This window comes from Chelonia mydas, chromosome 4, assembly GCF_015237465.2.
Source record: "Chelonia mydas isolate rCheMyd1 chromosome 4, rCheMyd1.pri.v2, whole genome shotgun sequence".
In the NCBI taxonomy this organism is placed as follows: Eukaryota; Metazoa; Chordata; order Testudines; family Cheloniidae; genus Chelonia; species Chelonia mydas.
The window spans coordinates 12,066,016-12,091,289 of NC_057852.1; the positions used below are offsets into that span (position 1 = coordinate 12,066,016).

At 41.7% G+C, this 25,274-nt stretch overlaps 1 protein-coding gene across 4 annotated transcripts in view; it reads right to left on the bottom strand.

Annotated features, from left to right (window-relative positions):
• The window catches only part of USO1 (USO1 vesicle transport factor), a 65,588-nt gene that overhangs the window by 17,530 nt on the left and 22,784 nt on the right, over positions 1 to 25,274 (bottom strand). For 2 of the 4 annotated variants that reach the window (XM_037896646.2, XM_037896645.2), the window contains 14 exons: positions 24,970 to 25,070; positions 24,382 to 24,484; positions 24,169 to 24,224; positions 23,392 to 23,512; positions 20,657 to 20,835; positions 18,077 to 18,217; positions 16,705 to 16,793; positions 14,396 to 14,550; positions 12,119 to 12,330; positions 11,025 to 11,045; positions 3,396 to 3,506; positions 2,056 to 2,174; positions 1,312 to 1,493; positions 335 to 456 (listed from right to left, as the gene is read on the bottom strand). In XM_037896646.2, the coding sequence (XP_037752574.1) occupies positions 335 to 456; positions 1,312 to 1,493; positions 2,056 to 2,174; positions 3,396 to 3,506; positions 11,025 to 11,045; positions 12,119 to 12,330; positions 14,396 to 14,550; positions 16,705 to 16,793; positions 18,077 to 18,217; positions 20,657 to 20,835; positions 23,392 to 23,512; positions 24,169 to 24,224; positions 24,382 to 24,484; positions 24,970 to 25,070 (1,712 nt within the window). The remainder of the gene's footprint in view (positions 1 to 334; positions 457 to 1,311; positions 1,494 to 2,055; positions 2,175 to 3,395; positions 3,507 to 11,024; positions 11,046 to 12,118; positions 12,331 to 14,395; positions 14,551 to 16,704; positions 16,794 to 18,076; positions 18,218 to 20,656; positions 20,836 to 23,391; positions 23,513 to 24,168; positions 24,225 to 24,381; positions 24,485 to 24,969; positions 25,071 to 25,274) is intronic. The other 2 variants (XM_037896647.2, XM_037896648.2) reach the window with 1 other exon arrangement.

Here is a 25,274-nt window from a genome sequence, read left to right on the forward strand (position 1 = left end):
ATCAATGGGGAGACATGCTGCAAAGCAATAAAATCAATGCATTAGAGTCAAGATATTTACTCAGCCTACAAAAGATATTTTTTCATGGGCAGTGCCTGTATCTTGTGGACTGCTTATCTGCGCAGGTAAGTTTCCAAATTTATTAGAGGCAGGGCTGGTAGCACTGCTTATTAAGGAGCCTGACACTTCCCCAAGTTATCTAAGCTGGGAAGCCTCTTCCATGTTTTGTAATATCTGGTTTGGAATTCCGTTCCAGCATCCCCAAAAGCCAGTTAATATGATTTCCCCCCAACAGTACATGTGACTGTAGGTGTCTGCTACAGCTTGTATTTACCTGCTCTCTAATGACTTTTTTATAGTGAGTCACAATGTTGTCATGCTGTTCCAACGACTTCTTCACCTCTTCTTCCTGTTTGTCTTCTTCACTAGACTTGTAAATAGCTTTAGTTATGATACCTGTCAAAAAATAGTGCCCTTGTTATTCAGAATACAGCTCATGCATTCATATTCTCACATCCTCCTCAGCTTACATAATTGTGTTGTGCCATAGAGAATCCACCTGTTTTTAAACAAGTTATTAGTCACCCATGCTGATTTAAATGACTAGGTGTCAAGCTAGTTCTTAGAAGCTGACTTCAGGAGGCTGTATCAACAACTGGGAAAAGTTCTATCCATTAGAGTTTCAACAGCCCTACCTTTTCCATTAAGGACCCATAATGTTCACCATTCACGTTTTTTAAGGTTCCCCAACCCAGATATTTCTAGTGTAAAAAATAACACTCATGATCACATCTTTTAGATCTTCTTTATTCATTACAGAAGGGGCACATATCCCAGTTCCTTTTCACTTCGTCTGTAAGGAAGCTGGAGAAATGATTCACTGGAATCAGAAGTATAGCTTGTGAAGCGAATTCTTGTATACTATGATTTTTTTTTTTCTGTTGCCACCTTCTTGTGCATCATCTTGGAGTACAGACCTTATGGCACTATAGAAGCACAAGTTCAAAAATTTGCCATAACCAATAGCCTGATCATTAACAATATGCACAAACAGCCAACTGACTTAACAGTGTTAAGAAGCCAGATTAAGTACAAAACCCAACCTTGCACCAGGAGCATTAATATAAAACATCTGAACTGCAAGCCACGTATTGTAACCCTTATCCATGAATCCTTCCTGCCACGTAGAGGATTTTAGGTTTGATCGTACGACCTTTAAAAATCTAAATTCAAAATGGGTGGTAATTCAGTCAGGGCAATCTGAAGTGCACCGCAAGTGACAGTACAAAAGAAGAGTGTAACATGTCTCACCCTCCAATTCCTTTACCAGTTTAGTAAACTCGTGATCAAACATCATGTGGTCAGGGCTAGAAAAACTCGGCTGAGGTTTCTGAGCAGCTCTGGAATACAGTTCATGTTTGCTAATGAACCCTAGTTTCTCGATGAAGTTCTCCTTGCCAATCCTCTTCTCTATCAGCTGTTTTAGTTTCTCTCTAAAAGAAAAGGGTGTAGTTAGTATGGCACATCAGGCAACACTGTGACTAGAGAAGGGAAACAAAAAAAATGGAGAGCAGTGAAATATCACTCTTTTTACTCCCCCTCCAAAGGGTACTTTTGTTGGTCAGGAAATGATCTGTAACAATTCCTTTTCCCCCCGTCAAACTAACAGACTTTTCTTGGCACCGGAAAGCTGATTGTTCTCAGTCTGCCACTATCAGCTGTTCACATGCCACAGTGAAAGGAGACATGAAGAAGGTACTAACTGTATTTCTTGGTAAGAATGGCTCAGATGCTTTGCACTGCCTAAGGGCTGTATCAAGGACTTTTCCCAGCTCATTGCCATGGAAAAACCATCTCACATTTTCTAGCCACATGTATTCCCTCCTGTAAGGATAAATTAAAAGCAGGGGGCTAGAGGGGTTGTTAAACTAAGAATATCAATAATATAGGTTGTGAGATCTTTAGAAACTTCTTCCTAGTTTAGGGACAGCTGCTAGCCTGCACACAAACTTTCACCTCCCCTGAAGTCTTCAGTTAGTCCGACACCGTACTTACTTCCTACAATTTTCGAGGGAATTGTCATTGTAATAAATGCAAATGCCCAGCAAAAGCGCACACAGGCCTTGGACTAACTGCTCCTCTTCTCCAAGGTTTTCGGCTATCTGCCCTGTGAGCTGGAACATTTGCTAAGGAAGTTTAAACATTTCATGAGCAAAATATACAAAACGTACCTTTCCCTTTCAACATATAATCTCACCCTGAGCTTATTACATCTTAAACAAACATGTAAAGCCAATTTCTTTATCCATTAAAACCATAAGCTTAATTAGTAATATCAGTATGCTACCTCAAATGAAACTGCTCATACATTTAGTTTTAAGAGATTTGTATAATGTGTATATATATATTACTATTCAAGTCTAATATCCAGATAACTCAATGTAATATTTAAAAGGGTTCTCTGTACCAAACACAGTTCTCTTCCATATGTTAATTGTGAAAACTTTTTGAAGGCACTGTCTACCACTAGCCAGTATATGATGCTTAACTGTCAATTAGATTAAGTTCCTCTTCAGAGAAGTGTATTTATCATTACAGTTCATTGAGATTAAGAAGTATTTCCCCATTTCTGTGAGATTACACGTGAGAGATTCTTCATACGGAAACTCCATGAGTTTATCTGCAGTGACACACACTATGGGCATAGCCACACTGAAATCGAGGCGTGCTAGCAGCTTGCATAGGCATACCCACGACAGCTTGAACCTAGCAAACAGCACTGAGGACCCGGTGGCACGGATCCCAGCACCGTCGAGGAATGCAAATATGTACGCAGGGTCCTGGGCGGGCTTGTATAGTGCGCACTGAAGTCTGCGCCTCTCCTGCTATTTTTGGCATACTAGCTAGATCAAAGCCAACGTGGGTATTCCTACCCAAGCTGCAATCACACCAATTGCAATGTACGTGTACCCGAAATTTGCAGAACTGCCCAAAAGCTTCTCCAAGCAACAGTTACCTGTGCTCAGAGGAAATATATGACATGTTGGGGTCCCAAGTTCCGTCGCTGGTCCTCTGTAACTACAAATTCCCTCGCCCATCACCTCGTTAAACCAGTAACACCCAGGGAAACGGAGTCCCACCCCTTCTGCATGCAAACCACTGGAAAAACCAAGAAACCCCCGCACTTTGTCACACGTCTTTTCAAATTCACAGATTTGACTAATGTTTTGTTTAGTGTCTACATGTTAACATAAAAGGGACACTACCTCTTTAAGCCCCACACCTACTATCCTTAAATATTCTGCAGCATTCCTGCAAGTCTATCTACATTTTTAATGTTAAAAATAAGATCTTTCCATTCAAACGCCTGTATTCTGTAAACATGTCAAGGATACAAATGGAATATTGGCGGAGTTGTGGAGAAAGTGTGTGACAGCAATTGGACAATCGCTTAACCAGGTACAAAGCAGCATTAATAATCCAACTCTTGTCTGCACTTTGCTGCCCTGAAATGGAAAAGCTGGCATTAATTTCTTCATACAGAGCGTTCAATGAAGTGTTTTAGAGGCTGTATTTACTTCAGAACCCACCCACTTTCAACTTTAAGGATAAAAAAAGGAAGTCAAGGCTTCCAAAAATACACATTTTCTAGCTATAGTGCTTAACTTCACTTTAGTGCTTTGATGGAAAGGATTCACAAAAGTCTAGCAGTCTTCAATGCATGTCAAACCAAGACAGATGTAAGGTGTGACTCAACACAAATTAGCATTGGAACAAAATCATGACAAGTTAGTTTGCCTTTATAATTAATGCTGGGATAACAATATCGTTAAGGGGCAAAAAATACATGCAGAACCTTCTGGGGGAAGTGCTGCATAAACGGCGCAGTTAGCACAAGTCACCTGCAAACTTTTAAAGCGGCCCAGCACTAAATACGCTGTCTTCATTTGCGGCAAATATAACATAGACCCACTACTGATGTATTGTACCACGGGTTGAGATTTTATTTCAAGGTGAAAACTGATTGCTACAGGGCAGTTTCTTTGGTGATACAGTAATAAACAAGGTAAACCAGACAAGTGGAATATTCTAAATGCAGCCATCTTGTCTTTCAATTTCGTATGCTGGAAAATGAGTTTTCTTCTGAATAGCTCACCAAAAGGTTATTCAAATTAATACACAAGAACCGTGTGAAATAACACTGTTCCAGAGTTAGTGTTAAATAGTTTCAATTATTTTAAGGGTTTTAAATCCACACAATTAGGCCAGGAGGTATGTTGGACAACGGTTTCGAGCCGTCCATTATGTATATTTTGGTCCTTTAAAGCAGATGTTTTGTTTATTTAACTTAAGACTTATCTAGTATTAAGCCTCAGTTTGCATTAACTAGCTGATCCACACATTTTCTAGGCCTATAAAATATATCCATCTACACCTATACTGGCTAATTCTCCAGGCTCCTGAAAACGAAAATGCCATGGGAAGTGGCATTAAGGCAGACATGCACCTCTATATGAAAGTCAAACATCCGACAGCAACCAAGCAAAAGTTCTCCAGCTCCCACAAAAAAGCTTCAAATAAGCATGTAGTACATCAAAGAAAGTAACACAGGGTTAAAAGCCAGGATCTGGAGAGCAAACTGGGACACACACAAGGACTTGGATCTACCTAAGAGAGTAAAAGAAGAACATACTCTGGAAAGGATGGTCACAAGAGATTCAAGGCAGCGGAGAAGAGAGTTACCAACCCCAACCCCAAAGGAGGAGTCCTTAGTTAAGTCTTTGCTGCATTTCTACTTTTAACTCTGTGTTTCAGCCACCATAACTTTTGCTTGACTTTCATTTCACTCCATCCTCCACTCTGATGTTCACTGTGCTTAAATACTGGAGACGGTGTTGCTTTGAGCCCTAAATCAGCACTACAAAAACCAGAAGCCCTTAAAGTAAGTCCTTATCGGCCTTTAAGAACAGCCATGCAGAGCAGCAGCAGTCAGAAGGAAGGTGGGAGGGCAGGCTCCCAGCTGCTGCGTCTGCCTCCAGCACCAAAGGGGGCACTAAAGGTGATATCAAAGTTACCACAGAAGGAAAACTAAGATCAGAATAAAAACAACGAGGAGTCCTTGTGGCACCTTAGAGACTAACAAATTTATCCGGACATAAGCTTTTGTGGGCTAGAACCCACTTCATCAGATGCATGGAGTGGAAAATACAGTAGCAGGTATAAATACACAGTACATGAAAAGACGGGAGTTGCCTTACCAAGTGGGGGGTCAGTGCTAGTGAGACAATTCAATTAACAGTAGAATACCAAGGGAGGAAAAATCACTTTTGCAGTGGTAATGAGGGTGGCCATTTCAAACAGTTGACAAGAAGGTGTGAGTAACAGTAGGGGGAAATTAGTATGGGGGAAATTAGGTTTTGTAATGCCCCATCCACTCCCAGTCTTTATTCAGGCCTAATTTGATGGTGTCCAGTTTGCAAATTAATTCCAGTTCTGCAGTTTCTCGTTGGAGTCTGTTTTTGAAGTTTTTTTTGTTGAAGAATTGCCACTTTTAAGTCTGTTATTGAGTGACCAGGGAGGTTGAAGTGTTCTCCTACTGGTTTTTGAATGTTATAATTCCTGATGTCAGATTTGTGTTCATTTATTCTTTTGCATAGAGACTGTCCGGTTTTGCCAATGTACATGGCAGAGGGGCATGTCTGACGGATTGGAGCAACAAGCCATCAGGAATAGTATCCCCGATAATGTCATGGCAAACCTAGTGGCTGAACTTTGTCCTCACCCACAACTATTTCAGATTTGGGGACAATTTATACCTTCAAGTCAGCGGCACTGCTATGGGTACCCGCATGGCCCCACAGTATGCCAACATTTTTATGGCTGGTTTAGAACAATGCTTCCTCAGCTCTTGTCCCCTAACGCCCCTACTCTACTTGTGCTAAATTAATGACATCATCATCTGGACCCATAGGAAGGAGGACCTTGAGAAGGAGGCCCCCCGACTTGGTAAAGCAACTCCCATCTTTTCATGTACTGTGTTTATATATACCTGCTACTGTATTTGCCACTCCATGCATCTGATGAAGTGGGTTTTAGCCCATGAAAGCTTGTGCCCAAATAAATTTGTTAGTCTCTAAGGTGCCACAAGGACTCCTCATTGTTTTTGCTGATACAGACTAACACGGCTGCCACTATGAAACCTAATATCAGAATGTGCTGGATACAAGAGCTTTGGTGGTTTCAAGAGCTGCTGGGTGGAGATACCACCACTGAGGGGAACAGCCTCCGCAAGACTAGAAGGTAAAGTATCCCACTGCAATTGTAAGGCAGGCGATACACCATGTCATCTGTAAAACCCCACAACAGTCTGCTGCATGTTGCCTCTTCACACCCATTGTCATCTCCCTTCTCCTTTACTTTGATCTTTGGGAAGAGAATCAAATCACCATTACTAGCCTCGCTGGCATTCATGTGTCTCGTTACCTCTTTTCCATGATCCGTATGTATTACACTGTGTGACCTTTCCATTTTACGTATTCACTTCATAGTCTCAGAACTGCTGAACTGTTTCACTTGTGCCAAACACCTTTTTGATGGGGAGGGTCGGCAGTTTTGCTTTAATCTTTCCAAAACACTGCTGCAAACTCCTACTCTTCTTCCACTGCTCAGGCCTGATCATTATCCTTCACTGGCTTCCACTTGCATCCTACGTATCATGTTCTACTTCTTGGTCCTCACTTCCAAGCCCCTACGTAACTGCTCCTGCCTCTTTCAGCTTTCATGTCTTCCTACATCTTCCTCCGCTTCTGTTGCTCAAGCCTTTCGCTTGACAGCTCATTCTGTATTCCCACCCCCACTCATCTTTGTGCCCAGGCCGCCCCCTCACACTTAACCAGCTCCTATCCCATGTATGCCAGACCTTCTTCAAAAAAGATCCCTTCTTCCATAAAGCCTTTCAATGAGAACCACAAGTCAAGTTGTTTAGTAGATGTTCACTATCAAGAAAACTACCTAATAGCATCCAGAATCTGCACACCAAAAGCTGTTCCCCAGAGAAAAGTGGCCTTCTAAACCCTCAGTAGGAGGGGATGACTCATGTCATGGATACTAAAGCTCATATTTAGCAGACCTTGACACAGAAGAGTCATAAACGCATACGAAAGGTATATGCCTTTTCTACGGACATGTTTATCCCTAGTTGAACTCCAGACCCCTATGCCCTGAGTCTGGACCCACTGCAACTACTCAGTCAGTGCTATTTCCAGATTACTGTGGACAAGAAAAGTCACACGAGCCAGCCAGAAGCTGGTAAACTTTATACAGGTGTGTAAGTCTACATAAATATTACTGCTAGAGAATTGGCAGTTACATGGCAAGAGCCCTGTGGAAAGACACTGATCCTAGCTACAAATGTTATAAGCAAGGCTTCTGATTTCAGGTTTTAACTGATGACCACTGGAAAAAAAACACAGGGAATGGCTACTCAATTCATATTGACTTCACCCCTTTCCCAATGCAGATTGTTTATATAGGTGACGTCCCTGATCCCTGGCTCATATCTAAGTGCTTGTCTATAGGGAGCAGTATTGTAGACTACAAGGGTGTTATGAAGGTTTAGAAATCATTAATTGCTCCACATAGACCCTGCTGGGGCATAATGAAGGTTCCCTAGCACGCTTTAAGACAGCTCTGGTTGAAACAGTACTACCTGTATGCACAAAGAGTACACCTCAAAAAAAACCACCCAGTTTTGGACATCTACATAAAACTCAAAAATGGCTAAAAAATAATCCCCCCGCAAATGAAATGAACAAACCCAACAAAACAAAGCCCCAGTGATAAGATCGCTGGGGCAGAGATTGTCTTTATTCCGTGTTTGTATAGTCCCTAACACAATGGGGTCCCGACCCATGACAAGAGCTTAGGCACTAAAGTAATACAAAGAATAAAGAACAGCTTACTGCCATCTGTGAAAAGACTAACTCAAAACTTATATCTGACTGGACTTTTACCAGTAGAGATGCTTTTTTCTTTTTAAATAAATTGGCTAGTCGCACCAATTCAAAGGTGTTTCCGCAATCTCCAAGGTTAGGAAAGACTCCAGATTGACAGCACTAAAACACTCTGAATGGCAACCTGGCCCAGAGTACGTTTGCATGTTTCATTTTTCCAGTACAGAGTTTTTACAAATATGCAATTAATTCTGTTTTTCTAAGCAAGTACAATCTTGTGAAATCCACAGTCCAAACCCAGCATGGGCTCTGCAAATAGCCAATCTTCATACGCTTGGAGCCAACACCCTGGAACATTCCCACAGTGCAAGGGGGCAGGCTCTTAGAACACGGCTACGTCATAGCATGAGCTGCACGGCAATTACAGGGTTAACAGCACTATATTTTCCCCCACTGTAACACAGCTGAGCTATGGCTTCATTCCACAAAAAACACATTAAAAGAACACTAAGGTTCATAGATTAGTAGATGCCAAGGCTGAGAGCGGCCACCGTGATCTAGTCTGACAGGCCATAGAACATCCCCAAAATAACGACTAGAGCGATCTTTTAGAAAAACATCCAATCATGATATTAAAAGCTTGCAAAGTCAAGGACCTAAGTTAGGAAAGGCCAGAATGAAGGAAGGCTATGCCACTTTAATTCAGCCTTCTTATGCATACGCATTACAATGCAGACTTATGACATGGTCTTACACTAGAATTTTCCACAGGACCCATGCCTCCTTCAGTGACTGGGTAGTTACTCAAGATTTCCTTTTATTGTCCACAGTTGATGTTTGACCCCAGACCTTATTTACCACACACCATCCAAACCCTGCACGGATTTCAAAGTTACACACCATCCAACTTCTCCAACAAACGAGGCAGGAGTCCTATACACAACAGTCCTCTACTACACAACCCTGATTCATCCCCTGAATGAGGCAGAAGTCCTGTGGAGAAAAACAGTATGTGATCATGTAATAAGACTATCAGAATGCATTGGCACTCTCATGCATATGTTTAAGAAGGCTTCCTCAATTCTGGCATTTCCTAACCTGAGTGCTTGACTCTGCAAACTTAATATTCTTGTACAATAGTTAGGATGCAATTTAATACATTTATAAAAGACCTGAAAAAAAAATAGAGATTCCATCATGTGGAATCCTACTGATGCCCAACTTGGTCACCAGCAGAGTTAAAACCTTTAGATCAGCACAGCACAGACCTCTACCACTTCAGCCACAGAGCACCTGGTACCAAGAAGAGGCTGGTCTTCCCTGTGGACCAGTCACTCGCTGACAGAGGAGGAATGTGGAGACTGTGGACTCTTGGGTTTAATTCTAGTTCCTGAAGGGGAAGAGTTCTGTAATGGTTATAAACCCTTCTGCCCCTGTGCCCTTAGCTTGTCTGTCCCCCTTTGGTTCCTATCCAGCCCACATCGCTTGACTCCTGCTCACCCTCCCCATGCTCCCTCTACTGCTACTCACGCCCCCCTCTACTCCTTCCAGCTCTGGCTACTGCAACGGCCTCTCCTCTATGATTTTCTTGTCCTCCTCCCTGCTGCCTGGGTGCCAACAGGTGGAGCACTGAGAGCATAGGAGAGTTTCCCCGCTCTGTTCCTGTGCCTAGTACCACAGTGGCCTGCAGTAGCAATTGCAGGGGATGTCCTGGCCAGCCCCTGCACCCCTAAACTGGAGCCTGCCCAGAGCACATAGACTCTTCAGAGAATGTAGCTGCCACCCTAACAAGTCTGAGCATATGTAAACAGACTTCTCAGAGGCTCAATTTGGACAATTTTCCCAGGCATGGCAAAAGGCTCGTCTGACACCAGGGCAACCCCCTTGCCAAGTTTCAAGACCTTGCTCCAGAGCATGGAGCTGCTACAGCTTCTGGGGGGGAAAAATGGTTGCATGGTTTAAAAACCCAAACCAAAGCACTGGCGAGGCAAAACGTATTCTTCCTTACTCATTCTGGGAAGCCGCTGAAACATTTTAGCTGAAACTTTCAAAAACAGAAGACTTCAGCCTAACAGTTTATCTGGAGTTATAAAGCAACCGTGAACACTTATCATGGGAACGTCTGGCAACCTTAACAACAGGCAGGGCTACCATCTCCATCGGTGCCAACACCACAAGCAGACAATACGCAGTGGCAGTGCTCAGGAAACAGGTCTCCATAGGGGATGCCTAGCTCAGCAGCGCACTCACTGCGAGTCACTATGGTCTGGTCTACACGTAAAGCTTAGGCTGACACAGCCAGAGCGCTCGGGGATGTGAAAAATCCACACCCGAGCCGAAGCCAGGGCAGCGGAAGAATGCTGTCAGTTTAGCTACTCTCGCTCAGGGAGGTGAAGTTTGTACAGTGATGGAAAAACCCCTCTGTCACTGTAGGCTGTGTAATATGGACATGGCTTCAGTCTGGCGATAAGCTCAAAATCAGACTCCTACGGCTAAGTGCTAGCTTCAGAATTGCTTAGTAAAAATCCCATCCTTAATTACAAATTAAGACAACTGAGTTAAAATTCTGCAAGAGAAATCATCACTGGAAAGGATACGGATTGACTGGAACACAGATAGAGGACACTTGTTCCATTAGCCATTAAGGGCCCAAACAGTATACATCTGCTACAGGTCAGGCCCACCTCTTTCTACTGGTCAGAATGGAAAGTGTTTAACAGTTCTAAATACTGATTCAATTTCACTCAAAAGTACAATTTAATTCACATTATGAGGAAGTGTGAACAAAATTTAGTACATTTCAGAGCAGCTGGTGACTGCAATGCCCCATTGGAAAGAAAGCACCCATGGCACCCAAGATCCTCATCCCACAGTTCCCAGGAACACCGTGCCAGAATCCCATGGCGACACACAGAGAGAGCTTGTTATGCTAGAAATAAAAACTGATTGCAACACGACACTGTAAGTGGAAACACTTCAAAAAAAAGCAGTTAAAAAAATCAGCAAAACCCAAGACAGAAAAGGCCCTGCTTGTGACAAGAAAATGCCTAAGCTATGCCAAGAAATACATACCCGTCTGTCGATCTTATCACCCTGTAAATCATATATTAAAAAATTCACACATATTACTTACGAGTTTTTTTTGTAGAGAACTTTAGAAAATTCAAATTTTTCTTTTAAGATCCTAGCAAAATGAAAATCCAAAAATTTAGTGGCTATTTTATTGAAACTATTACGTTGAAATGCATCTCAGTTCAAGGAGCGAGTAAAACAATTTTGAGATTCCAATTCTGGCTATTTTGAGAGATACGCACGTTTAAAAATAGTGATGTCAACGTCTACAAAACCTACGTTTCTTGTACTTGACTAGCATAATTTCAGACACAAGAGCCAAACAATAAAAAAGAAACACTTGGAAAGTTGATGAGTGACCCTTGAATCATGCTTTGGCTTCAAACTACATACTGTACAGAGACTATAACTTTTGCAAGTGGCAACATAATACAAAAGGGTTACCATCAACTTAAATGTTAGTCTTTTAAGAAAGTGAATTAACACTAGTTTCAGGTGCTACATCTGCCTTTAAGTCCCTCTGTCTCTCAGTAGTTTTATCGTTGTTTTCCTTTCTAAATGAAATAACTATTTCCCTCCACGTTGCTGAATGAAAGAGCCGCCCCCCCACCAGGTGAAACTGGATATTTGACAGCACTCTGTATTGTCTACTTAAACGGAAACAAGTCATATCCTTCAGTTACATTCATCTTTGGTGTTTCTTGTAACAATTGTAGGCAAATCATTTCCAGATAGAAGTAGGATTGTTTTAGTTGGTGCCCTTTCAATACGTGACTTGCATGCAAAATAACAATGAAATAGGAACAGACCAACACAATGCCATTTCAAATCTAAGGTGTTTGACTTGTGACAATGGACAAAGCAGCTTCAAATGGCATTTTATGATGGCATATCTGCTACACTTCCATTTTTACTACAAAGTCACTCTCTGCTGGAGTGTACAGTAACAACTAGCACTAAATCTACTATCGAATCTCGCTTGCACTTATACTGAGAAAATTAGCATTTTTCTTTCAGCCACGAATATCAAGGGAACATTTTTCTTCTTAAGTGAACAGAACGGTGGCAATCATACAGTACAGTTAACACTCTACCTGGGAAAGAATGTTGGTGCATTGTTGCAGCAAAGACACTGGAGGGTTACCAATACTTGTTGCAAGCTGAACTCTTAGCAGTTGCTCTTTCAGAGTTGCGTTTTCTTGTAAAGCATGGGCCAGGGCCACCGCAGCACACCAGTTTGAGACAGAGTCCGTGGAAAAGAGTCCGCCACAGAGCAGCTGGCCAGCCGACACAGAATTACCTGTAGCTACAATAATGGCAAACAAATGCTGTGGCACAAAAGCAAGCCATGATCAAGACTCGTACAGTAGTTATGATACGGTAGCACAGAGGGCCCCCAACCAGGATGGGGACCTCACTGTGCCAGGTGCTGTTCACACACACACAGTCCCCATCTCAGAGAGGTTACAATTTAAGCTCTACGTTCATCTGAAGGCATCTTAAGTTTTATAAAACTTTAGGAATAAAAATATGGCACCTACATAGTAGTCTAGGGGTAGCGCAGTGGAAGATGACTGCTTTCTCATGCGGCAAAGAGAGAGAGGGTGTCTCATGCTATCGTCAAGCACTCCCAGCTAGGCCCTCATCACACCTACAGTCTCAGAGGAACCCCTGGAAAGACTCAACTTTCAGAGAGAACAATCTGTCTGCTAGCTGGGAGTTCTACACCTCCATTAACAACAAATCCAATCTAACGTTAGACATTTGGAATGATCTCTCAAATCCTAAACAGACACACACAGGCGGTCATTAGGATGGCTCATCATATTTTTCTGTGGGAGGTAGTGTGATCCAGTGAACAAGCCTGGGAATTGAGAGACCTGGGTTCTAGTCACAGTTCTACCACTACCGGCCTACAGTCACTCTGGGAAAGTCATTTAACCTCCCAGCATCTGATTCCTCATGAGTAAAGGAGATGACACTTATGGAAGGAGCTCTGAACTTCAAAGATGAAAAGTACTGACTATGTAGCAAAGTAGGAGGACAGATGGAGCTTGCCCGAAAAGCTTTTAAAGATCTTATTGAGTAAATAATGAACAAGAATGTACTCCCTGAAAATTGGGATGAGCCTCAATACTCTGACAAAGTTAACAGCCTGAGTTTTGACAGGCAGATAATTAATAAAGGAGTTGGATCATGTACTTTTAAGTATCCAGTCCAAAACTGATAAGAGACAGACAGACATTGTGTGTGTTAAAATGGTAATGGGAAAACCTTTGTGAGCTTTCATGCCTCAAAATACTGGAATGAATCCATCAAGCACAGTTTGTTTTCACACGTGCACACTGATGTAGTACTAGCCCTTCGAAGTTATGGCAAACAAAGGCCTCAAAATCCATATTGTACAACTGGAAGACTGTAGAAAGGTTCTTGGTTTAACTGTAAAACAAATGAACATTTGACTTTGATCCCCTCATGTTGTAATCTGCTTATACTTCGCCCAATGTCTATAAATGGGAAGGTACACAGTGCAACAGGAGGTGTGAAAGAAACGCTCTGTTTTAGAGGGAGGGTGGGAAAGAAAAACACCCTGTGGCATTAACAAGCAATGTATTAGACTTCCTTCCCATCATTTTACTAGTATGTTATATCCTTTTCCTTGGAGGACACCTGCCTTATTCTCCGAGACACATTTAGCAAATTTTGGATGTTTGATAAATAATGAAAAGAAACAGGGCAAGGTCATAATAACTTTTTCAAAAAGTGAATGCCATTTCACGTCACACTAGGGAATGCAGCTCCGATTTTGCTACTTGATAGCTAAGATTTTGCATCTCATTAAAATACTAGTCTGGTTCTCAGCCTCCTTGGAATTTAACTAGTCAGGAAACATTTTCCAACATATACATCCCTCCGCCTAGTTGTAAAGTACAAGGTTGAAAGTTATTGCTCAAACTAGAAAGTGAATGTGTAAATTATATGCCAAAGAACAAAAAATTTAATGTTTTAGTACAAATTAGCATAGATTCTAACAAACAGAAACAATCCCTCCATGTCAACACCAAGCCCAGATAACTAACCAATTTGGTATCAGTTCTTATCCTGCTAGAGCATAAATAATTTAAACCAAATTTTACAGCCTGAATTCTTGTACCTTTAACACCTGGACGTTATGCATTGTCCGTTACATTCAAATAGAATTCAAGTCAAAAAATAATCTCTCAAATTAAAACACTGTTCACAAGGTGATTTTTACATCTCTTGTTCTTGGCACTTCACTCAAGGTATGTAGTATTTTAGAGGAAACCTTACTGATGCATCCAAATGTATGCTAAAGTGGGATCTGGTTTTGAAATTTTCAAGCTGCATACCATCTATGGTTGACGGCAGAAGTGTTGAAACAATTTCCCCTTGTCCTTTTTGGTTTTTGTACAAGTAACACTGGAAACAGTAAAGAACAGCACAGCGTAGTACAAACGGTTGCCTTTCATTCACCATGGACATCAGAAGTACTACGATTGCAGGCCTATTTTGAAAGAAAGAGACAGGCCATTGGAATAAAAGTCACAAAATAAATATAATTGCAGTTACCGTACAGAGTAGGCTCAGGATTGGGGTAGCAGGAATACTGAAGGCTTAGATGTAGGTGTATGAACTGTAGGGAAACCTCTGGTGGTCTTGACTATAGTAACAAAAATCAGACTTATAATAGTGATAGACACTGCACTGGTGCAGGACAACAACTGATCATGATACAGGAACAGAGCATGAATGCTTTTAGTGGCATGTTTGTATGGAAATGTGTATTAGCGGTCTATAATCCAGATTTGATTTGATTTTTAAATCCAATTTAACCAGTACCACTGGAATATACACTTGAGGGGCTGATTTTCTCTAGATATAGAAAATCTCTTTTAAAAAGATGGCCCAAGAAACAAAAGCAATGTCAAGCATTTAGTATGAAAAGTCAAATCTATATTTTTAAAACTATGTTGTGGGGGTAACTGGTGCGAAGAACACTGTTGCACTCAGTGTTAGGATTGCAGTAAACCAATATGTATCATCAGATGTATTTTTACATCTGAAATGGAAGGTTCTACATCTAAGAAGCTGCAGCAGACTTACCTACTAGGCCAGCTAGGAAAGAAAGTTTTGCACATGTTAACAGAATGTCACAGCCCTCTTTCAGGTACTGCTTCTACTTCCATATAACTTGCCCAAGGAACTAAGGTATTATCAGCTTTAGTCCTAAGTAAGGTTTACCATACATTTGGATATTTATCTTTAGGGGTAACTGGATTTTCAGGTTTAACCCTCAAATATTCTCTCTCAATATAGTACATTTTGCTTATTATGTTTGTCATGGAACAATAGTGGGAAACCGAAGACGCCTGTTGGATCATCCACTCCATCTCCTTGCCAATGCATGACTGTTTCTTACAAGACTATAGTGTTTAGTCCTGTCTAGTATCGAAAGCTCGAACAATGAGGCTTTTCCACTGCCTGACAGATTTTGCTATAAGGAAATTTGTCTCATCCATTACTCTGACTACTTGTACCTTCAGGAACACCACAGAATTCCTCTCCCTCCTCGGTGTTTCCATCATTCAAATAATTGGTAGACTTATTTTTCCCCTCCTAATCGCTTAGTCAGGTTATTCATATTATTCCATTTTCATGTTTTACTTGAGATCAGTCTGTTCTGCTCTGACAGCTTCTTGTTGTTCTCCAACAGGTCAGCATCTTTACAGTAGGATGCGTTCCCAGCTGAATACAATACTCATGTGCAGTCACATCAGAGCTGGATACAAAATCTTACTTCCCTACTCTAGATCATGAGGCCTTGCCATAGGCAGCCCATAACTGTACTGGATTTCAAAACCCGCTGTATCATGTTGCAGAATCAGGTCCAGTTTACTGCTGTTGCTCATCTCAGGTTCTGCAGCACTACCGCTTTACAAGTTTTCCCCTCATTGAGCACGTGTGGTGCAGACCAGAGACATTTCCCCTCAATACCTCAAGCCTGCCTCCTCCCACCCCCCTGAATCAGTGGCATTTTCGCTCTATTTTTCCAGTGTCTGCACTGCAATTAAAAAACAGTGGCTGGCCTGGATCAGCTGATTCAGGCTCAAAGGGCTCTGACTAAGGGTCTGTTTAATTGCGGAGTAGACATTCAGGCTCTGGCTGGAGCCCGAGCTCCAAGATCCTGCAAGGGGGAAGGGCCCCAGAGCTTGGGCTCCAGCCAGATCCTGAACATCTAGACAATTAAACAGACCCATAGTCCAAGCCCCATGAGCCTGCAGGTTTTTAATTGCAGCATAGATAAACCCTGAGTCACTTATTTATTCTCTCTCTCCTTTCACTGGAGTTGACTGCTCCTCAGTTTGCCCAGATTTCATTAACGTACTGTTTGTTTCCTTTTCTAGATCATGAAGGAAGGTGTTAAGTGAGACCAGTTCAAAAGCCAGTCTGCGTGGAAGCTGTCTAGACATCTTCACACTTCAGCTGATGCATGTTTGATAACCATTCCACTGCAAAGCTTTAATTTGGTATGACCTACTGTAGCTTTAAATTAAATAAGAGACTCCCTTTCTGACTGATGAAAGAGTCTAAATGGAAGCTCTTTCCCATGCCAACGTGTCTTTGCTTGGCAAACGGTTAAGCATTTTTCTTCCCCTACCTCGGCGGATTTGAAGGTGCATTTACAGAAGCAAAGTAGTCTTGGTTTATTTGGCATCCTCGAATGACTTCTGACACAGTGTTGATGGTCTAAAGGAGAGCAAGACAAGCCACACAAAGTTGATGTGGAAATCAAGAGACCAAAACAGCCATAAACTAATTCCTACAACAGTCAGAATATTTATGGAATACATCGACACAGATATCAACTTTTAAACATAGTATGTGTACATATTGGGACAGACCAGTATATTCAAAATTCAGAAGTCCTTATTTAGACAAGATAGTGCTTTCAAAGGAAGGAAGCCAGATGTCCTGTGGTTTTAATGCTATTAGTCATTTAGGAAAGTAGACCCTGAACGTATCTCAGAAAGGTGGAGAGATTACAGAGGGAAGGTTCAAATGAGGAGGCAGAGAGGTACAAGGTGGCTGACCTGCCCCTCCATTTATTGAAGGCCAACATGTAACAGAAGAAAAGTAACTTCAGGAAGTGTCACAATGCACACAGCATTTTCAGTAGCCTAGATTACTTGGAGTCAGCTTACGAGGTTACCACAGAAAACTAAGCTAAAACCAGGTTTATGTTGGCAGTAAATTCAGGTAAATTAGGAAGAGGTAAGTGGTGCGACTGAAGTGATTCACTCAGCTATATCTTTTTGGAAAGGTAGCCAACACTAAAATTGAGTAAACCCCCAAGTGAAATAAGCTAAGAAGGTTGTTATATACCCTCATCATAGGTGAGGCTAGATTGAAACATCTTTTGGATACCTAGAGTTAGAAATGCAACTGCTATGACAAACATTTCAAGCCTTTTTGACAAGGCTGCTAATGCTGGAGGTGGGACAATCACTGGGATCCACCTGACCTAGTTAGTGTCCTCAGGTAAGGGATTAATTGCCCTCACCTTAACCTGGTGAAGGACTTCCCAGAAGCTGGAGAAATACATCCGTTATTGCAGCTGTGCTAACTCATGCTAGCTTGTTCACACTGGCACTGAAGGTCAGGAAAAAGACCAGGGACTGAACTGACTCCGAAATTACCTAACCCCACAAAAAGCAGTGAGCAAGTCAAGTTACCATCCAGTAAATTTAGAACAGATACGCACATTCATACACACACTTCAAGCTGGGATTTAAGAAGCAAAGCAAGTTTTACATCTGATTGTTTTACAGAGCTATAACTCTGAGGAGCCACCCTAAGCATACATCATTGCATGGGAAAGAGAAACTGAAATCTCTCAGACTTCCAAAACTGATCGTCAGGGAATATTAAATTAATCTAATATGATTTCACTGTATGGCTGGAGAGCCTCATATTACTGCTTTCCTGTTCCTCGGATACCTCCTTCTCCCTGCTTTCTCGTTCTGCCTTACCTCGGTCAGAATGTCAGCAGGAACGCCTGTTGCCATTAGGATCGTGCAGAGCTGCTGTAATAACCCACAATGAAACATGGTTTTTTGACAACTGCTGGTGGCACCAGGTGGGTTTGTGGGGGATACCAACACCCGCACAAGCTGCAAAGAAGAGAAATGCATGTTGGTATAGGGATGGAAGAAACCCTGGCGTTAAAACACTAATTTCATGCACATGTGAAAACTGAAAGGGGCTGCTGTATCTCTTCATTAGGCTAGGTTCACACGGTGACGAGAAAATAAAAATGACTGCACAAAACTGTCAATATCCAAGTAGCATTTGAAGACTAGTGACACTGCAGAGAGAATTTAAATTGGAATCTAGCCAGGACACGCAAGTCAACTCTACTCTTCAGAAAAAATGCAGCCTTTAATTCCCACAAATGGCCAGGATCTTTTTTGTGTCTTATGGTTGTAAAGCTGCCGTTGGATTAGAAGTTAAAGTCAAACTCAACACCTGAGGATTTCTTCAAGATTCCAAAATGGCTGAGCCCACTGCTTATGTTGAAACTACGTGAGGAATTTAAGCTACGTATCCACATTGAACAACTGTGCGACTTGGGCAGATAGTTCTGTCATACTTTGAATCTAGCCACTTTTCACAAGAAGGCAGCATTCCTTCAGCATGAATTAGCTCGTTTCACTGTTCTTAAAGCAGTTGTCATTAGTTACATTACAGAAAAAATATCTTAACAGGCACCTCAGTGAAAACAGAAGGGCCACTTATGCAATTACCCCAGTTACGAATTCACTGGGGTAGCAAATTCCATACACTTTACAAAGGCATCATAAACACACAAGCTGTATACTTGCAAGAGCTTCAAACAATTGAGTCCTTGCCCAAAGAGCTGTTGTCACTTGTTTCGTTCATTCATTTTAAAGTTCGTATAATGCTAAACATTAACACATTTTAATAAGTCATTTACCAAAGAGTTTTTCAAAATATTTTTATTTTATTTATCTCTGAGCTGAAAAGTGACTAGAAAAAGACACCATTCATACCCCATGATACAGTGCTAACACACACAGCTGGAATTAATTGATTTTTTAGTTATCACTGGTAGACCAATACATGTTTTTCATTGCACGACACCAGCTACTGCTATGGTTTAATCATTTCTTGAATACAAGAGACGCATAGAGCGTGTGAGTCGGTGGAAATGCAGCAGTGAGAACTAATTAAAAAAAGGAAGCCTACCATTATTCTTCTACTGGTTTTTAAGGAGACCCTTTGCGTTCATTCCTTTTTCCTATATACTACACACTTTTCAGAACTTTTGTATTAGGAGTATTTGACTTTGTTCAAATTCCAGTTGTTGATAGTGGATATCTAGCATATTGATAGTTACAACTCCAAAAAAGGTTCCAGGATGTTCACGTAATGTATTTTTACACCCCTGCCGCCTTACAAGTCCCTTTGCTGAGGATGGACTAGTAAACATGCCTATGGCATTCAGTAATATTCTGAATAGAGAGTCTGTGTATTCACATTGGCGTGCAGAACACATCCAGCAAGCCAGTATCTCAGTAATGATGCGACTCCCAATATTTGGCTTCCACAGGCTGCCAAACCTGTGTGCTGTACGTTTTCACTTGCCATGAAGTTTAATGATGTCTTTACTCCTGCACAATTCAAACCAAACACTGGAGATTCAACTCTTTGAACTATGGTAAGACTGATACCAGGAGTTTATTTGTAAGGTAGTAGTAACGCTTCCAAACTCTACAGACAAAATCTAACTCTGCCTATTTGAGATGCTGCTTACAGCAGACGGTGCAAAATGCTTCAATTATGATCAAGTATAATCTGCTGAGTTCAGTGATCTTGGACACCCTCTGCTGACCAGGGGGCTAGATTTAAGATTAAAACACCGAATCTTAAATTAGGAAATGCCCATACAGAGTAATTAATCATGCAACACTGACATATGCTTAACGCAGTTTTATGCACGCATGTCATATGAAAGGCAGAATGAAGACAGCCTGAAATCAGAGCTGAGTGATTGTACAGCATCCTGTGAGCTTTCGATGACACAAGATCAAAACTCTCTTCTTCTGTGCTCTTGGAGAAAGAGGAAAAACCCCAAGAACTTGAAAAAAGAGTTAAACACTCCTGTGTGACTCTCTCATCAACTCCCATGTGAAAAAGAAGATTACGTTAATTGAATTATTAAAAATCCTTGCACTTTTTCAGTTTACTCTGGGGATTTGACAGAACTCTATGCACAATTTCACTGTCTGATCTTACACACTGCAAGGGGGAGAGAAAGAGAAAGAAAGTTATCAAACCATAAAAGTTGTCAGGAGTGCTCTGGGTATGCTAGTCAAAGATACTTTTATTCTGGGGTTTGGGGTTTTTTTTGTTTTTTCTTTTTTTTCAACTGACTAGATTTAGTCTCTGGCTTCAGACACTTTCAAAAGAAAAAAAAAACTAGCACACAGACAGCTGGCATTGAAAGCAGAAAAATAATGATTTAGAAAGCAGAAGAAAGTATGTAAATTCCTAGCATTGTTCCACCAGTAAATCGCAAGTTGTTTTACCTGCAACATTAGATGAAGATTAGTCACTTTCTGTGCTGACCAACCAGAGTTGTCATCTCCAACTTCAAACCAAGGTTTCATACGCTGAATGTACGAACCTTCTTTAAAGAAATTCTGATTGGAATTATTGTTCTTTAACAAATTTTGTAACAGGAGAAGACAGTCTTCCACTACGATTCCTGAAAAGACAAGAGAAAGTGAAAGATATTCCGTCTCCAGAGGTCTAACACCTTTCAGGTATAGCAGAACAGAATGACACTTTCTACCAATTCTTAGAAGCCCAATATTCTAATGGGGACAAATCACAGTTCTTCTATAACTCTCAAATGAAACTTATTTGTTTAGAGAATGTGCACTGCGTGTAATACAAAGGTTTCTCGTGGCAATGAAAATTCAGTCTTTTGGGGGCTTAAAATGGCTTGAAGTAAGTATGTGTCATTATTCCAGGAAAAGGCTTCATAGGTCTCCTTTTCTACTGCAACAGTGAAGAAAGATAAAGACAATCCTAAATAACACTAGTGTGATGCCAGTGACCCAACGTAAGGGTTTTACGGTAGTAATTCTTACTGGGTAATCCATAGCTTTATTCAGTGGCTAAGATTCAAACAACATTCTCTCCTCTCGTTCCAAAGTTATTTCTAATTTAAACTTCTGAAAGGGAGAAGAAATTCTTAGATCTAATCAACAAGATAATCCAGTTTAAATTGTGAACTCTATGGAGCTGGAATAGCATCTCCCTCGACATTATGCACTGCACTGAGGACACTGACAACAAGCAATAATGCCCCAAATCTGTGCACAGAGAAAAAGGGTATAAATAAAACATTACGCTGGGCAACTTGGCCCAAGAACCTGAATGATAGGAGCAGAATGACTGGTGACAACACCCTCCTATTTCTGTGCTGGCATCAAACCTGGTTTGCTGATACAGAGGTTTCAAGCTTAATTCCCCCAGTTTGTGAAAACAACAGGCATGGGTGTGTAGCATTAGGGCATGGAGCAACGGAGATCAGCTGTTTGACAGCTTTCCCCTGCTAGCCATGCTGTGGACAGTCGTGCCCAGCAACCCAAGCCTCAGGAAGGTCATAGTGAAGATAAACCTGAAGTGGAGAAATAGGAGGGAAGAGAGCGAAGAGCTTAGCGCTTCTCAAAACAAGTGCCCTCTCTGCAATTTGCTCGTTCACTTTTCCTTTCCTCATACCTTTAGAAACATTTCTCATGACATCATGATCTGCTTAACAATACCCTTTGAGTCTAAACGTTTTTGACCCTTCCATCGTAATACTTGCTATCGCTAAGCTGTCTATGAGCAATGGCCTGTCAACTTCCCTCATGCCTGATCCCCAGGTGCTGTTACTGTTTATTATCCCCTGGGTTTTTTAGCATCACAGAGCTTACATGATCAGTGCTACAACATTCTCAGTCTCTTTTCATTGTATCTGGTCTAGGACAATACGTTTGAATATGCAGTGTGTTCAGCCTCACGTTTTAAGTAGAAGACACAAGGAAAATGGACAGCACCTCTTATGCTAGCTGGCTGGGGTGGCATTTGCCCTTCAACTCCAATGTCACAGACTGTTTAAATCCAGAATGGCCATTTTTAGAATACGGGGTAGGAGGCAGTAGCCTGTTATTCTGTGTATTTAACAAAGGTATAAAGAATGGTGACTTACACTGCGGTGACCACGGTTCTCCGTGATGTCAGTGTGGATCCGACTGTAAGCGTGCATGCCCATGCATCTCATGTATGCAAGGACTGATTGTTGTTAAACAGCTGCGTCTATGGGGGCCACACATGCATCCTTTGCCTCTTCATGCTGCCACGTGGGATTGAAAAACATGGAACAGCTGCAACCTTCCCCCAGTCACCTCACGATTCAAAGTCTGTGGTAGCGGAGGACTCAGGAACGTGCTGATGGAGGGTGGGTTGTGAAATATGCAATCACAGCATATCGAAAAAACCTAGTTCCTGTAGGGGAAGTGACAGTTCAAGCAGTGCCCCCTCAGGCTGGTGGGAATGAGGCGTTTCAGCTGCAGCCATCAAATAATGATGGTAGAACTGCTTTCCAACCTAGGCACTCAATCCAAGACACCGTTCAATAGCGGGTTACACCACATCGCGGCCTTGCAGTTTTCTGAAACTGGCACCTTCCCGAAGCAGGCAGAGGAGGTTGCTTGCGCGGCACTAGAGTGAGCTTTCAGGTTCAGTGGAAGAGGTGCACCACTGTGTTACTCACCTCAGTATTCTCTGTGAAGAGCTCACTGGACCTTTAGACTGTCAATATGTGACTACAAACATTGGTCCTGTCCATGTAATAAAGGGAAGTCTTGTGTAATTTCCTCACCCCCAGTGCCAACTTGGCTTCAGGAAGACGACAGGTAGGTTGATTGACTAGTTTAGATAACTCTGGGTGACATCTGAGCACCACCGTGTCCCTATGGACTGTCTTATAAGGAGGTTGAGCCATGAAAAGCTTAGTCACCCTCCTGGCTGTCCATTCTTCTGCACATACACGCTCACAGTGGGATCCACGCAGACACATTCCAAGAAGAAATTAAGTTTGCAAATCTCTAATGGAAGGCCTCAAAACAGAACCCAAGAAGATCCTAGAAGCTGAATACTTGCTCATCCCACCACTCGTACTATGATCCTACTCTGTGTACTTGGTCCTTTTACCCATCCACATAGCACGGGTAACACCTGAAAGTCACTGAACATTCAGTTCAGACCATACCTCCATCGCTGTTCCCTTCATCTGTTACGATATCCAGCAGTCTCTCAAAGGCATTTTCAAAAGCAACTATTTTCTGAATGGCAGCATTGCTTTTTGTCAGCTGTTGTAGTAACAAGACTCCCTTCAGGAAGAAGATAAATATAGTGAATAGACAAAGCTTTACTAGAAGAGGAGTGTTAGCTTTAAAGAAGTGCCCTCCTCAATAGCTATAATACATTAGCAGTGTAAAATCTTCGTGGCAATTACTGGACACAATCACACATAACGCATGTGGCAACTTGCATCAAACCCCACCACTGAGCATGTGAAGTAGTGTGTTATGCCTCAAACTTAGTTCTCAATGGAAATGTAAAAAACTGGCAAAACAAAGAATTAAGACAGGAAGTGGCTATAAAAGCTAAAACTATCATATACAGAGCAGCACTCCTCAGTAAAGGGGAGGGGGTGGGGGGGTGTTTTTTGGCCATCTCTAGATATACTGCCTTCCATAGCTACGCTCCTGCATATATGCACGATGCTTTGTGGTTCTACGAGCTACTGATGCAAATACCTTCCGGCCCAAAAACTGCATCTGTCCCAGGGACACGCCAACCTATTCCTTCCCGCCCACCCTTTCATGCCTCTCCAGAGCACACAGACTCTGAAGCAGCTGGGCTAAGGGGAGGTTGGGTGCAGCATTACAGAAACAATGCAACGGAGAGCTTCCAGTTATGAAGAGGATAAACAACTCTAAACGTATGTACAGGTATAATCACACTCCCTTTGTTCTGTACTTACATCATTCCGTATCACCTCCCTAGAATCTGCGAGTAAATCCATGAGCCTCGAGACACCTGAAAAAGCAAACAACCACATGATGTGAATTACCGTAAGGAGTTTAATAAAATCCCATTTTGGAAGTCCCTTCAAGAGTAGTTATGATGCTCTGTTAGAAGTGCCCCTTTGGACTAACATTTCCAGTTTAAGTTAGCCAGTGACCAAACTACTTACCCATGGGACTGACAAGAATTATCTGCTGCACCTGGGGTCCTTGCTGCTTTAACAACGATGTAAGAAGTTTCACTCCAGGCCAGCGAACATGAAAGTCAAATTCCTGCAGGGATATAGAGAATGACATTAAACAATGAATCCAGGAGCATTTCACACTCTTGCAAGTGACCTACACAGTGACTTTAAAAACAGGACAGCTATACAACTGCGTGCCAAATGGTCCAAATGTAGATGGGCACTCATCACTGTGAGCAGGTCCCTTTCCCCCATCTGCTCTGTAACAGTGCACATGCTGTAAAGTAAAATCTCACCCCATCCTGGTTTTTTGCTGAACAGTAACAAAACTACCACTAGCTTCAGCTCCACGCTTCTCTCCCCAGGGTTCCGCTAACCATTTATAATCCTGTTCTGCTGCCAAAAGGCAGCACTTTCACCTATCCTATTGGAAGAGTGATTTCATGCCCATAGTCACCAAAGTTTTTCCTAAACTGCCTCATGTTTAATTTGTATGACACCAGAGATACACATCCATGAAGAAACACAGAATCAATGTGTCTTCGGTATTCAAAGTACCACACCACTACTCACCTCTAGAAAGGTCAACAGGAGAGTGACGTTTTCTTGCTGTTTAATGAAGATTTCTGTAAACTGCCTTCCCAGATCATCAACCTGTTTTTGTGAATTTTCTTCTGTAATGTTCAAGAAGAATTTTACACATTGTAACATTAAAATAACTATACAACTTCTTTTAACAGGTTGCAATAAACACACAGCCCATATAAGGTACTTATGAGTCAAGGTTCAAAGAATCCTTATTGCCATATTAAATCATAAATGTATCTTGTTTTTACAGTAATCATTGCTGGAATCTGGTATTTACATTGGTTTACACA